This window comes from Musa acuminata, chromosome BXJ2-5 (genome assembly GCF_036884655.1).
Source record: "Musa acuminata AAA Group cultivar baxijiao chromosome BXJ2-5, Cavendish_Baxijiao_AAA, whole genome shotgun sequence".
NCBI lineage: Eukaryota > Viridiplantae > Streptophyta > Magnoliopsida > Zingiberales > Musaceae > Musa > Musa acuminata.
Genome location: NC_088342.1, coordinates 38,017,462 through 38,033,159, shown reverse-complemented (window position 1 = coordinate 38,033,159; position 15,698 = coordinate 38,017,462). Strand labels below are relative to the sequence as shown.

The 15,698-nt window shown below is 38.3% G+C and overlaps 2 protein-coding genes across 2 annotated transcripts; both read left to right on the top strand.

The window, feature by feature from the left end:
* Nucleotides 1–2,922: 2,922 nt before the first annotated feature.
* Nucleotides 2,923–5,873, top strand: LOC135612692 (cell division cycle 20.2, cofactor of APC complex-like). Its single transcript, XM_065109276.1, has 6 exons — nt 2,923–3,384; nt 3,573–3,845; nt 3,948–4,217; nt 4,304–4,894; nt 4,986–5,228; nt 5,698–5,873. The coding sequence occupies exons 1-5, from the start codon at nt 3,241–3,243 to the stop codon at nt 5,127–5,129; spliced, it is 1,422 nt and encodes a 473-aa protein (XP_064965348.1). The 5' UTR covers nt 2,923–3,240; the 3' UTR covers nt 5,130–5,228; nt 5,698–5,873.
* Nucleotides 5,874–7,411: 1,538 nt separating this feature from the next.
* LOC135612691 (probable methyltransferase PMT21) lies at nt 7,412–15,412 on the top strand. Its single transcript, XM_065109275.1, has 8 exons — nt 7,412–7,569; nt 8,829–9,112; nt 9,632–9,780; nt 9,928–10,123; nt 10,746–10,956; nt 11,541–12,210; nt 13,309–13,386; nt 14,838–15,412. Exons 2-8 carry the CDS (start codon nt 8,843–8,845, stop codon nt 15,055–15,057), a joined length of 1,794 nt encoding a protein of 597 aa, XP_064965347.1. The 5' UTR covers nt 7,412–7,569; nt 8,829–8,842; the 3' UTR covers nt 15,058–15,412.
* Nucleotides 15,413–15,698: the final 286 nt, after the last annotated feature.

Below are 15,698 nucleotides of genomic sequence, written 5' to 3'. Positions count from 1 at the left end.
AAAAGATTTAAAATATATTTTTAACCAGCTATTTAAATTTAGTATTTTAACAGAAATTATTCATATTAGACTTTTTGATTGAATTTGCATATTTTTCTTTAATTCTAAGATAGTTTTAATCAAGAAACGCTATTTTTTGAGTTCAAGTTATTCACAACGGGATCAAAAATATTTAATCGCAAGTGAATGGTATTAAACCTATCTCCTCCCAATTTTAATTAAAATGTCACAATTAATTAGGAACATGAGTTACAATTGACAAAGTCTTTATTAGCAAATTTTAGTTGTATAACATGGAATCTAGTTGAAGTTCCAATCTTATTCCCTCTATAAAATGATATTATCTACATACGTTCATTGGATGTTTAAGTTAATTATTTACTCGAATAAGTAGGATAAATCAAAGTTAATTTGTTTTGTATATTTAACCCTCTTTTATAGTAGAGGTTTGGAGTCATTATATTTATTTATTGTGTGATTCGTACTGTACTTGGGATCGTATAACTCTTTTACATATAGTATTCATCGAAGCTGTAGTCGTGGCGAGTGGTCGGCCAAGTGGCTCCATTGAGTCAATCACGTGTGATCGTTGGTCGGTCACGTTGAGCTGATATGTTTTCCATGTGAAACTGTCATATCAATCAGATGATCCTAATGTATTGATCAAATGGCTATATCGTATTCGTCACGTCGAGTCAGCGTCAGCGCATAAGAAGAGAGCTGACGGGTGGTGCTAATATGTCAATCACATCATTTTCATCATAACATTAATTAATATCTTAAATATAACAAATGAGATATACGATATGGTATGACTAATATGTTATATTGAAATATTAACTAAAATAAAATAGATTAAGATGATAATTAACTATGATGGACAAGATAAATTAAAATATTTTATATAAGTGTGGGTAGACTTGTAAAGGATTAATTGTGTTATCCTCCACACATGAAATAAACGGACAATAGAGAGAACAATAGAATTACTTAGGTATATCAGAAAAGATAAGCATATGTAACATCGAAGGTCGCGATGAATGCAAAGTCATAAAAACGAAATGACTAAATGGAAGATTAAAAACTCATATAATTCTTTATCACTCCTCTTTTTCTTTTTTCTTTTTTCTTTTTTCTTTTTTCTTTGTATGTATTTTTTAGCTCATCTGTGTCAGCCAGGTAGGAGAGCATCAAATATTTTACGAAGAGAGCAACATAGTGCAGAGTGTGGATAGAAATTAAAACTCATTTTAGTACTGATATCATTAATTACTACTAAGGACTATCGAACTACGTATATCGATGACTCATTAAAACTCAGGTCATCCAAAAACTTATAATCTACGTAAAAGGACGAGCGAGACCCATTCAATATTAAAGGGTCAAAATCTCACTTATAACGTTTGCGTATTGCTTTTTTTTTATTATTACTATTCTTGTCGATCAAAGTCAAATATTGAATTTATAATTTTTTTAGCATTAAAGAAAGTAAATAATCTTTTTGAGGTATCTAAAATTTTTTATATGATCTAAAAAAAACTTACTGGCCAAGCTAACAAAGTTATGTCAACCTATACTTTAAATTATGTATTTCTCTGTTCGAATCGAAGCATCAACCAAAATAAATCAAAAATCTTGTTCCTATTAAAAAATAAATGACCTTTGATGTGTTTAAATTAACATAAGAGTCTATTATCACAGAGAAAATTTTAAATAAGATGTTTGATGTAATACTTATGTATATTCATACTTTTTAGTTTGTTCATGCTTTGCATAGCATAGCATATAGAGGAACTGTCGAAGGCTTAACGACCCTATTTTAATTGGGTTTGATGACATTCTTAGGCTTGTAAATTAATGTTGTATCATGTGGATACTTGTGAAAGATATTCGGTTTGTAGTGGACCATTTTGATCTTTTGTTGTGCAACCGTTCAGAACTTGTAAAGTTTGTTTATATTTTGCATTGTCTATGAAGTGTTTTCGGAAATGTTTGCTTGTGGATCCCGAGTGAGACGTTTTCTCGAACCCGTTTTCTCTTTTGTAGGTTTTAAGAGATCATGGAAGGCTTCGGGGAGACTGACCTTTACGGACGGACACGCAAGGGTGCCGCACGACTTAGGTAAAACCAACTAAGTCTGTGACTCTATGTCAGCCCATCTAAGATCCCGATTAGCGATCAAAATTCTTTTATTAATAAAATATTATTTTATTAATAAAATAGGTAGGACTTATTAGCCGCAAAATTGTGTCCTCTTGCATAAAAACATCCAAAAAAAAATTAAAATTTAAAATTTTTTTTTTTTGAAACAATGATAGTTCTTATAACAAGCTCAATATTCTTAATTGGGATTGTAATACTTCCATTAGGGACTCCGGGGTCTTGATGTTCGTGATATTCATGTTGTCAAAAAGTTTCTTGACACTAAGCGCATTTCACCTCTTCTCAACAATCAGATAACCTATGATCTACTTTCTTTTACCCAAGCAAGGATCTAACTCGTCTCCTCTTGAGTATTTATTACCGAGGGACTTTGAATCTTGATCGATGATAGTTTTAAGTATCAATATTTGGGATGAATCTTGATTTTTCTAGCATACCACTTAAATCATTGGCCTGCTTTTATTAATATAAATGGGGTGATGAATTGTAACATGCGTTCTAATATATTTCGAAATGGAGCTTGGAATGTGTTTTCTCTTCATATGCTTTTTCACTATTCTAAGGAATGATTATAGAAATAGAATCGCTTGATATGCTTTTATTAACAGAATCGCTTCCCTGCATCCGACACCAACGGCTATATTCTCCAGCTGTCACAGGAAGCACAGAAGGTAACCTAGCCGTTAGGTATTTGACCAATAAACGCCGCGCCTCTCCCATCCTCGAGTTTGTTTTATACACGCCAAAGCATTTATACATCGATCCACCATACAAACTCACTTACATCGACGCGGTCTGCACCTCCTCGTCTTCTCTCTGGGAACAAGAAAGAACCAGAGGAAGGGCATCTTCGTCTTCCTCCGCTCTGCAAGCGATCTCGCAATCAATCAGCCCTCGCCGTCATACTTATTTGATTTTTGATCTTGTTGCATATATAGATCCTATTAGCTTTGTTCTCGAACCGTGTTTTTGGTTGCAGGGGCTGCCTTCTATATCTAATTTGTCTCGTTCAATTGGTTTTTTCTGTTCTATATTCCTTTTTTGTGTCGTCTGTTTTCTTGGATTTCTTCTAATACCATGGATGCAGGAAGCTTTTCTTCTTCCGTATCTTCGGAGAAGGGCCGATCGGCATCTCGTCGATCCGCTCTTCGGGATGTCCCCTCGAGGCCGTTCTTGCCTTCGATGCATACCTCCTCCAGGAATCCATCTTCTTGCCAGACTGTGAGCCCTGTTCTTCCCTGCAATGAAACTAATAATGATGTTCTTATGGATCATCTCTCGTTCTTGTGGCTTGCTGATGTTCCCATCATCAATCCTATATTGTTTCTTTAATGGATTGTCTGAGTTTTTGAAGTTACTGGATCCTCCTAATTGAGATTCTGTAATTGTTGTTTTTTGGGAAATTACAGGGAGACAGATTCATCCCTGACCGGTCAGCTATGGACATGGATGTGGCGTACTACCTGCTGACGGAGCCAAGGAAAGAAAAGGAGAACGCGGTCGCAGCTTCGCCTTCCAAAGAGGCATACAGGAAGCTTCTTGCTGAGAACCTTCTAAAGAACAGAACCAGAATTCTTACCTTCAAGAACAAACCTCCACCACCATCGCAGCCTTTCTTTCAGGAAGTCGATATTTCATCTCATCACCTTAAGCCTGCGAAGCAGCGGAGATACATTCCCCAAGTATGTTCTTGCTCCTCTTCCCGGCCTACGCCTCCTCGTTGCTGGTTAATTCTGCTGCTTCGTCGCTTACTCGTCCAAGTAAATTCTTTTCGATGTTTGCAGTCAGCGGAGAGGACCTTAGATGCGCCCGATATCGTGGATGACTACTACTTGAATTTGATGGACTGGGGAAGCAGCAATGTGTTGTCGATCGCCCTCGGGAACACCGTGTACTTGTGGGACGCTTCAGATGGGTCTACTTCCGAGCTTATGACTGTGGATGACGATGCTGGCCCTGTCACCAGTGTCAGCTGGGCTCCCGATGGGCGACACATCGCGGTTGGCTTGAACTCCTCAGACATCCAACTATGGGACTCAAGCTCCAATCGCTTGGTCGGTGCCTTGTGCTCTTCTCCTCCTCTGATCGTAGTTAGCGAATCAGATTCTGACGTAGTGTTTTATGACCCGTCGTGCTACAGATGAGGACTCTGAGAGGCGTACATGGATCGAGAGTTGGTTCTCTGGCGTGGAACAACAACATTCTGACCACAGGAGGAATGGACGGCATGATCGTTAACAATGACGTGAGAATGAGATCTCATGTTGTTCAGAGGTATCGAGGCCACCAACAGGAGGTGTGCGGTCTGAAGTGGTCCGGATCAGGCCAGCAACTGGCGAGCGGTGGCAACGACAACCTTCTGCACATATGGGACGTATCTATGGCCTCTTCAAACCCATCTCCAGGTCAAAACCAGTGCCTCCACAGGTTCGAAGATCACATGGCCGCAGTAAAAGCTCTTGCTTGGTGCCCATTCCAGAGCAATTTGCTTGCCTCCGGCGGTGGTGGAGGCGACAGATGCATCAAGTTCTGGAACACGCACACCGGTGCCTGTCTGAATTCGGTGGACACAGGATCTCAAGTTTGCGCCCTGCTGTGGAACAAGAACGAGCGCGAGTTGCTCAGCTCTCACGGGTTCACTCAGAATCAACTCACCTTGTGGAAGTACCCTTCCATGGTTAAGATTGCCGAGCTCACGGGCCATACTTCTCGGGTTTTGTTCATGGCCCAGGTAGGTTAAAGATCGATGGTTTTCCTAATGGTGATATAGGACGAAACAGGTTTTTTATTAGGTTGCTGATGGTTTCTCGCTAAACTTGCAGAGTCCAGATGGCGGTACTGTTGCATCTGCGGCAGGAGATGAAACACTTCGATTTTGGAACGTGTTTGGAACTCCTGTACCACCAAAGCCTGCGGCAAAGTCCACTAGTACAGGACCTTTCAGCAGTTACAATCACATCAGGTGAACGAAGGGTGTCCGCGAAGGGTTCTAAGCGGAAGTTGAACCAAGCAATATAGCCTCTGCTATTGCCCAGATCGAAGAAACGACCAGCATCTACAGAAAGGTAATTTGCTCGTAAATTCAAATTCATTATTGATCTACCTGTCTTTTATTTATTTGTTATCATCAAGTTACTAAAATACAACGACAACAAGAAAGGTGTAAATCTCACCAAGATTCATGTTCATGAGATCTAATATAATTTTACCTTTTTTCATCCGATTTGAAACCGGAATTGATAATATTAAACACCAAGTTTCTAAAATATTTGTCTAATGGCCAAAAATTTGTGGAAACATCTACTTGCTGATCTGCTGACACTTCAAGGGGGGATTTCTACCTATTAAAATCAACATTTTGCGTGTAGGAAAGAAGTAGTGTTTAGATTTTTATAGTTTTAATAGTCAAAATTCATTTGCATGGCGAATTTACAGTTTAGATTTTTACTCGATTTGCTTTGAGGCTCGATCCCTTTTTTATTTTATTTTACTAGAGTTAATTAAACACCTGCTTTGCTTTTATTGCACTTGCAGATATGCTGGAGGATGAAACTGCTTCCAGAACTCCCGGACCTGCTGTTTCTCTCTTGTGAAAGGCACTTGTATTTGTGAGACTGATGTAAGTTTTTGCGCATGGTGGGAGTAACTTGCTCACTCTGCACATCATCATCATGTTGCCGAACCACTTAAATCTTTGTCTGGTTCTGTGATTCTTTTCTACTGTTCTATTTATAATTTAAACGATGACCACAGCGATGTACAAACAACAACCACAACAACTGCTACTGAAGAACAAATCACTCTACACTCCTAACAAGGACTGGTCATTGTTGCTTTAGTAAATCCAATTACTGGATCAATCGACTAAATCAAAAGTAAATATGACATGCACATAGTATACTGTTGGTATCTATCATGTTCCGGGCAGACAGATGAGAATCAAACTTGGATGATTCGATTTCGATTCTTGATTTTTGGAACCGGAGTCAGTAGTTTCAATTCTAGTTTAAATTGAGGGTTTTAAATTTTTTCAAAAATATATAATTTTATTAATTTTTATATTATTATACTCGTTACATGTATTGAATTTTCAAAGTGACATTATGTGGAACTGATGGTTCGAACCACAACTATATGTGGAACAATGTCTAGCTGGGATGGGTCACCATAATTGGGCCGGGTCGAGCCTGATTCGTGGGTTGTGAACTCTTGGGACATCAGAACACGGGCGAGTCCATGGACACGATTCACGCAGAAGTCCGTGCCACAGGGAAGCCATGGAAATGACTGGTTCCCTCGAAAAGAGCACGGACAGAACAGTAGTCACATGGCAGCACATGCACGTCTCCATTCGCAGCCGTCGCTCTCCCATCATCTAACAACTTTGGGGACCAGAGAGGGGCATCCATGATGAGCCCAAGACGGTTAGACGACACACCATCACGTTGCACTCCGCTATCGGCTTTGTCTTCTTTATTATTTCGTTGCTCATCAGCCATGCCTTGTTCTCATTACCTTTCTCGAGCCTCGCCACAAAGCTAAGCGCAAAGACCTCATCCTTTTCCCGGTAACTTGTTTCGGCTTCTTCTTTCCATCGGCGTGGCCAAGCGGAGAGATGAGTAGCTTGCAAGCGTTGCGAGGCCCACTTCGTCCGTGTTAACGTCAACCATGATGGAAGAAAAAGAGAAACACTCCGATTAACTAACTGTTCCCTCAGCTCGTTGCTTGCGACACGCTCATCTCTGTTCATCGTAATCCTTGTCACAAAACACTGAGATGTCCATTGGATCCATGTATTGCTAAACGAATATGTATGTTGAGTGGAAAATGAACATGCAGTGGAAAACCGACATGCACGTGCAGATAGAGAGACGGGAACCGATGCGTGACGGGCACGGAATCCGACCCCTCTTAATGAAGCGAGTACGAGTCAAGGAAGCGCTGGAAAGTTCGTTCCGTCACCGATTCCTTTCGTATCGTTAACCTCTTAAAACTTTGCTGAGAAGAACCCGTAGCTTCCTCACCCGTTTCCATACTCTCTCTCTCTCATTCGCCTAATGTTTCTTACCCGTTTCGTATGACCGTATAAGTAAGCTCCGTGTTCTGAATACGTCCATTTCGGGTCACCTGCTGCAAGTGAGTGTGGAGCGCGAGGCCCCCACCGACAAGAGCCAGCTGTTAACCAAATTAGAAATCGAAAAGATGGAACTGCTTTCTCTCTCGGGCGACTGTTTCGGGTTATAAATGGCAGTGACTCCAGCGGAGGGCTTGGCGGTGGTGCATCAACTATTCTTCGGGTGGACGGAGTTCCCCTTCCCTTCTCTCTCTTTCGTATCATCCGTAGACGGAGAGCGGGTAGAGAGCGAAGGGGCACCACCAGCATCGAGCGAGAGAGGCTCTACCCAGGTACGCTTTGTTTCTCCGACTGATGGCGTAGGTAGATCTGACTCCCGATATGGCTTGCGATTTGGTTCCTGCTAACTTCGAGTTTATGTTGTTGCTTGAATCCTTCCGGGGTCTGATATCTTCATCTCGTTGTCGGTATACATTATTTACCCAGTCAGGAACTTCTTGGCTTCTCCCTGGCACGAAACCTTAGATCGCTACTCCATTATACCGATCCGGCAGCTCCGCTTGCCGATCCTTTTGGCCTTCTCTGTCGTGTAACCGAATCGGGCACTCTCCGTCTCTAATTGTGGGGTGCGAATCGGTTTTAAGTCATTCTGTCGCTGGTTTTATGGAATGGGGTTTGAGGGCCCTTTCCGTCGAGAGGTTCTCAAGTGGAAAACATTGCTATTATCTGTCACTCCAGTTTTCTGTTATGGCAATGCTGTTAACCTTTAATTTACGTCACCTCTACTCATTAACTATAGCTCATTAATTTGGACTTTCCCCCCCTTTACCTAAAAAAAAAAGAGGAATTGCCACGTGGATCTATCTACGAGCTCCACAAATTGGCACTAGATCTATGCCAGGAGGTGACTGGCTCTGTTTTAGTTGATGATTTCTGCAGTTTAACGAGTTTTGCAGTATTGCATCTGTTGAAATGTATTTGACATTTGCTTTCCCAAAACATTTAACAAGATCAAAGATCCTTTTCATCTCTGGAAGAGTAGATCACTATATGATGTTGTACTTTCAGCATAATGAGTGAGGGATATTTCTGGGTCTCCCTGAAACGAGTAGAGTAGTAAAACAGTGTTAAATGGTTTGCTTAACTGAAAAACAATCAATTTGCGTAATTCTACTGTTTCCTTGACGTTGTACTCACTGTGCCAAGAAATATGCGATTAAACATGCCCATAAACAAAAGCTATGCTGGACCTCTTTTATGTATGTTGTTTTAAGACTTTGACAAATAGATTTACATTTTTCAACCAGAACACGCTTGATTACTTAACAAGATTTACATTTAACAAGTCTTTTTGACATGACTCTTGCATAGAAAGTCCTAATCTTCTTTTGGTTGATGTTTATTTGGTGAAGTGATGACTTTTATTGTTAGGTTTTTCATCTCATGCATGGGAAATACGTTATATTCATTATAATACATTTCAAAACTTACGTTGTTGTGCAATTTCACTGGAATGATCATAGTTTTTGGTTCTGATATCCTTACATGTTTTACTATGTTGCCTTGTTTTGTTCCAATCCTTTCATTTCAGGAAGAAAAAAAAGAATGAAGAATAAAGATTCTAAATCTGCAGCATATTCTGATAAAAGTTCTAGGATCATTCCAATGACTCTAATGCTCATTGTACTATGTGGATTTTCGTTCTATCTTGGAGGCATCTTTTACTCTGAAAATAATAGATTCTTAAAGCAAAATGTTGCACCTGCAATTCAATTGCGCAAGCAAGCTGTGGAAGCCCCTCATCAGATCGAGTCTGTTGAAGTCCCTGAGTGCAGTAGTGATTATCAAGATTACACGCCTTGCACAGACCCCAAGGTATATCCAAGTTCTGCTTTCTAGTGATTCACACCAGTTCACACACCAGATGTAATACTATCTGAGACATCAGAACTTAAATAACACGGTGCAAAATTGTGCTTACTTGGGTCAATTTCTAAAAGGATGTGAATGATAAAGTTTGACTCATTCTGCCAACTTATCAATAGATAAGTGTTGTCTATTTTAGATTCATTTATCTCAGTTCCACTCTATTAATATTAATGTTTAATCACTGGTTAAATAGTGGTTCTTTACCTCAACCATTTTCCTTGGACTTTGTCAATAACATCCTTTAAGTTTCTCCTTCTTTATTAATCCTGGATGCAGAGTAGCATTGTCTGTCTATGGTACTTCATATTTCATTTTGAAATTTCAATTTTCAGACATTCAACTTCAAAGAAATAAGAAAATTAAATGTGTATGGTTGTTGCCAGCATGCTGAAAGCACAACCATGATAAGCCTAACTGTCTGCAAAGGCTTCTCATGGAAGTCACAACTTCTTTCTTTTCATGTAGAGATGGAGGAAGTATGGTAATTACAGGCTTAGTTTCATGGAGCGCCATTGCCCGCCAATGGTTGAGAGAAAAGAATGCTTAGTGCCTCCTCCTCCTGCATATAAGGTGCCAATTAGATGGCCGAAGAGCAGAGATCAATGTTGGTATAGGTATTCTTTCTCTTTCCTTCTAATCACATTCTTTACTGGGTCCTCATTTGCTTATCCGTGTATTTCTGCAGAATTGACCATTTTCATGTTTATACTTGGTAAAAATGAAAGCTTTATTTTCTTCCTTTTTTTTTGCAAATAATTCAGAAATGTTCCATATGACTGGATAAACAATGAGAAATCAAATCAGCACTGGCTTAGAAAAGAAGGAGAAAAGTTCATTTTTCCGGGTGGAGGTACTATGTTTCCCAGTGGAGTTGGTGCTTATGTTGACGTGATGCAGGATCTGATCCCTGGAATGAAGAATGGAACCATCCGGACTGCCATTGATACTGGGTGTGGGGTGAGTGCTCAACATTTACATTCAAGTGAAATTAACAATGATAAATTTCCTAATGCCTTTCCGCATAGTTTATGGGTGCAAAAATGGCCAGAACTGGCATACAAATGTCTTTAAAGGAGATTCTAATCAATGATTGATTGATTGCTTTGATTTATTCTGGCTTTAAAATTTCAAGTTGAAATTTGGTCAGTGGGCTATGACATCAATTATGCTGGCATGTATGTACATGGTTATTGTTCTAATTGGGTAGAGAAGCTTCATTCTGGTATATATTTTTATCTCTGCATTATTTTGTATATTTGAACCTAAGGGTAGAAACTTGAGAAAATGGGTGAATTGTAGTGCTCATCATTGCTTTTCTCCCAGATCCAACATTACTTAATATAATTTTTGTTGTGATGTGGGTCTGAACCTCATGTGTGGTAAGAAAAATCAGGAAGCCAAATGTTTGATGTAGGAAAGTTTCACGGCAAGTAACAAGGACATGATGTTTAATCACAGAATCTTTCAGTGACACCTTGTTGTATATTGCTATTTTCTTCTTTAAGTTTATACTGTGAAATTACACAAGTGATACATTTAGTGGTCATGACCAAATGAAGTTGCATATTTTCTGCAATAGGTTGCAAGCTGGGGAGGTGATTTGTTAGACCGTGGAATTTTAACTGTTTCTCTTGCACCCAGAGATAATCATGAGGCTCAAGTACAGTTTGCTCTGGAACGTGGCATTCCAGCAATTTTAGGCATCATCTCTACTCAGCGCCTCCCATTCCCATCAAATTCATTTGATATGGCGCACTGCTCCAGATGTCTTATTCCATGGACAGAATTTGGTAATTTTCTGGCTCGGCAATAAGCATATATTTGTGGTCCATATGTGGTATTCTGTTTTTGGTTGTAGGTTATGAGATATCATAGGAAAATTCTCTTATTTTTTATGTTTTTACATAGAAACTAGGAGATACATTAAGAGTTTAACCTTCTTGAGAACCAAGAAAGAGGGTTTATCAGTACATAGTATTCCCTACTCTTTAGCCATGTTTTTCCATTATTTATGTTTTGGTAAATTGCATAGAACTTTTATGTTTGATGTCTATTTTTCTCATTAAAAAAAATTCATGCTTCACACGTCTATAGATTTGTTCATATTTCATTAATTAATAGTAAATTGCAGTTAAAGTGTTATAACATTGTTAAGCATTTTAGGTGATCATCGAGGTATCCTTTTATAAATTGTTACTTCTGAGATGTCCTTTTTCCTGATATGGAATGGCTGATTATTTCTTTATACCAAAATATATACCCTGTTCTTGTCATCTCTGGCAATTTAGATATGTGGTACTCATAAAGGAGTGTTTACTTTTAGTCTGATTACATTTCAGATGAATGATCCTAAATGTTAACAATCATATTGCAGATGGACTTTATCTACTAGAAATACACCGAATACTTCGACCTGGTGGCTTCTGGGTGCTCTCTGGACCACCTGTAAACTACGAAAACAGATGGCGTGGATGGAACACAACAGTGGAAGAGCAGCAAGCAGACTTTGAAAAATTAAAGAAGTTGTTAACCAGCATGTGCTTCAAACTCTACACTATGAAGGATGACATTGCTGTGTGGCAGAAATCTTCAGATAGTTGCTATGATCAACTGACTCTAGCTTCTTTTCCACCAAAGTGTGATGACAGCATGGATCCAGATTCAGCATGGTATATACCACTTCGAACTTGCTTGAATGCTCCAAGCCAAAAATTGAAGAAGTTGGCACTAGAATCTGCTCCAAGGTGGCCTGAAAGATTGCATATAACTCCAGAACGCATTGCTATGGTTCCTGGTGGGAATTCTGGTGGATTCAAGCATGATGACAGCAAGTGGAAAGTGAGGGTAAAACACTATAAGACATTGCTTTCAGCCCTTGGAAGTGATAAAATTCGGAATGTTATGGATATGAATACACTATATGGAGGTTTTGCTGCAGCACTCATCAGTTATCCTGTATGGGTAATGAATGTTGTCTCCTCATATGGTCCAAATTCCCTCGGTGTGGTCTATGACAGGGGACTAATTGGAACCTACCATGACTGGTAAGTTGATAACTAAAAACTCTAATACTTTAAACTACCTGCTGATACAGATTACTGTGAGTAAATCTAGATCCATACATGATCAAATGTGATCTAAGCAGGTAAATCTTTTCTTCCTTCTGGAGGCAGAAGATGACACAACATGGCATACACATAGAAGTTATTAATCAAAACAATGCTTATGGAGTTCTCAAATAAAAAAAGCTCGGATGTCTTCATTACCAAATACTATCTTTGACTTTGAATAATCTGCTGAGTTCCCAATTTCCTCACTATATATCATGTCAGAGACTATCTTTTGCAAGTGCTTTCTTTGGTGTCTTCTCTTCTTTGTTCAAGTCTCAAGAAAGTGTGTAATTTTCCAATAGAACCAGAAAAAAGATTGTTACATCACTATGTTGAATGCAGAAAAAAGAAATTGTAACATAATAATGTTTGAGTGCATAAAACTTAATGCATAGCATGAAACAAGTTAAAAGATCTCTAAATTAAAATCATTAGAGACATAACCTATCTGGGATTGTCTTCATGTTTTTGCTTTCTGAGTACCATATGTGGAACTTTTGCAAAATGAGAAGGCTCTGATGAACTGATGTCCTGAAACATGAATGACAAATTTGTATCTGTGTTCTACTTTTGCTCTTGAATATCTTCCATATTTTAAGTACTCTTAGCTTTCTCTTTCCATATCATTATAATCCTTTGATTCACTGTCCTTACAATAGAAGATTTCCAGGTCAGCCACATAAGTAGCCTTTTTTTATTGGATTTGTTAGTGGAAAAAATAATGCAGACTTCAGTATTCTCACTTGTCAACCTACTTTCTGAAGTGTTGTTGAATCTACTTATGGATCTTGCTCAGAACTTATCTTTCTAATATTCTTGTATCATCTATGTCCGGAACTAGTAAATGCTGCCGACATAAGTTTAATTGCACTTTTGCATATTTTATTGGCACTTTGCCGATCATTTGCATTTCTATAAACTATAAAGTGCAAAATACATAGTAAAGTTCCATACATTGTAGTTAATGTGCAAGAAGAATTCTTGAAATTCAACCAAATTGTTTGACTATGATCCCTGAATGTTTGCATGTAGGTGTGAAGCATTTTCTACATATCCTCGGACTTATGACCTCCTGCATCTTGATGGTTTATTCACTGCTGAAAGTCACAGGTAAGTACTTAGTTCCTGACGTTTTCCCTTGTTTAGCTGTGAGCTAGTGGCTTCTCATATTTCAACCAATGCTTCAAATATGCCCCAAGAAATTGAAAAAGATCATATACAATTGCAGTGATCAACGTAAATTGAAAACTGAAATATATCACAAGTCCACAACTTTTTCTCCAAGTCAAGATCTGATATTGTCATGACAGAACCACACTTCATTAAGAACTGAGAATTGAGGACATGTCATTGTGTCAAATTTTCATGACTAGATCTGCTGAAGAGCCATTAAAAATTTATGCATCTTAGGGCAGTAAAAGTGAGAAAAGACACAAGCAAGTTTGATCATTATTTTCATATGGTTTTCATTGCAATCATTTAGAGAAGTTTTTCATTTTTTTATTTAACCTGTTTATTGATGGCTTCCACATAACAAACTTTGGCTAAACATATATGCAATGCTCCTTTGGTGTTGTAGAGAAAATAATTGAGCAAGAAATCTAAAGAAGCATCAAGAGATTCTTTTAGTTGACACTGTAGAGACTACTGAAGTGACTAGGCAAGTCTCTCCTTGTAGCAACAATTTTTGACGGACTAAGAAGTTCCTAGTTTCTACCATCCCAAGGTAACAGTTGTGTTCATAATAGAAACCGAGCAAACAATGTGAAGTTTGTCTTACACTTTAGAAGAATAAACACTTTAATGGTTTTGAGAAAATTGTACTTCATGGTGGAAGAACTTTGTTCATAGCTATGATTACTAGACTGCGACAGTATCTTTCCAGATCTCTCCTTTGAGACATGTTTTATGGCACCAATTCTGAATGAAGATGTTAGGACACTAATGAGGTACTGTAGAATGTTGATAATCTGAAATTAACTTCAAGAGGGAGAACCCTTACTGTCTCGTCTCTTTTGTGAATATACATTTGTTCCTGACCTAGGGCTGTTGTTGTCTTCACACTTGTATTCCTAGGGAATATTGATGCCTATTCTTCTATGTGAGAATCTCCTTTTTCAGATCTACCCAGAAAATGGCCCAGGGTTGGGATCTTAGACTTCCATTTTCCCCCTCAAAAGACCACCAAATATTTTTCCCTTATCTTTGGTCATTTCTCTTTTTTTTACTTAGCCATGCCAAATGATTCTTAAATGAAGAGTCTGTGGATGTGCATTGGTGGGGGTTGTGAGTTATTTGGCCTACCACAAGATGTTAACATTCTGTCAACTATTCAGCCTCATAGAGAAGCAAACCTATTCATCATTGCGACAAATTTCTATGCTAATTGCTAATTTATCTTCTTGAATTTCCATAAGTTTCCATAAACAGAACTACATGTTCATCATTTATTACGGGCAAGGACCAAAAAGTGTTGGATATATATATATATATATATAAGACTAAATGCAACTTTACACATGCATAAGCATGTATCTTGACATTTGTCATCTTCCTTTCAGATGTGAAACAAAATATGTGCTCTTTGAGATGGATCGCATGCTGCGTCCAAATGGGTATGTGATAATTCGTGAATCAAACTATTATGTGGACTCCATAGCAGCCATTGTTAAAGGGATGAGGTGGGGTTGCCAGAAACATGACACTGAAAACAATGTAGAGAAGGAGAAGCTGTTAATATGTCAGAAGAAACTTTGGCATTCCAAGCGAAGTCAGCAGTAAGACACCAAATCATATCATGCAGCTCTGGAGTAGAAACATAACAAAATTCATCAATTTTTCCAAGGAATATGCAGATTTCTCACATCATGCATGGCTTAGAAAAAGTTTGCTGCTCGTAGTTGAGATTTGTTACATGGCATCCAGAGAAGTTTACTGGAATAATAGTTTACTCAAGTTTCACATATTCTTTTTAGTAGGATTATAAATTGTTTTGGTGTATGGAAAGTCAGGGTTAAAAAAAGCATTTCTATTGTGTATATCAGATAAGTTTGTGGGCTTCGAGTTGGATGAGATGAACTCAATTACATGACAAAATGTATGTTCAAGGTGAAATATAAGGTGTATCTTTTGGCAACCATGTTTATCACTGCCTTGTTTACTCTGTCTTGGTTAGCTTTGTTGTGGGGGACTGCAGTCTGCTCAGCTCAAGGAGGGATTTACATAATCTATTCTCTGCCAGAGCGTTCGATGTTATAATAAGCAACTATCAGAGATCATATTATTGGTAAATATTATATGAGAAGGTGAAGATTGAAAGAGGAGTAAGAGCATAAATGTCTATTATTAAAAACGAAAAGAGTTGTAAGATATATATTGAATTTGTTGTATAATTTAATATGTTTAAATTTTTTGGATTGAAT

Excerpts from the sequence above, each read along its gene's own strand:
- LOC135612691 (XM_065109275.1), top strand. The coding sequence starts at position 8,843 with ATGAAGAATAAAGATTCTAAATCTGCAGCATATTCTGATAAAAGTTCT. Across the intron at positions 10,124-10,745 it reads CCATTGATACTGGGTGTGGG|GTTGCAAGCTGGGGAGGTGA; the intron begins GTGAGTGCTCAA and ends TTTCTGCAATAG. Across the intron at positions 12,211-13,308 it reads ATTGGAACCTACCATGACTG|GTGTGAAGCATTTTCTACAT; the intron begins GTAAGTTGATAA and ends GTTTGCATGTAG.
- LOC135612692 (XM_065109276.1), top strand. The coding sequence starts at position 3,241 with ATGGATGCAGGAAGCTTTTCTTCTTCCGTATCTTCGGAGAAGGGCCGA. Across the intron at positions 3,385-3,572 it reads ATCCATCTTCTTGCCAGACT|GGAGACAGATTCATCCCTGA; the intron begins GTGAGCCCTGTT and ends GGGAAATTACAG. Across the intron at positions 3,846-3,947 it reads AGCGGAGATACATTCCCCAA|TCAGCGGAGAGGACCTTAGA; the intron begins GTATGTTCTTGC and ends CGATGTTTGCAG.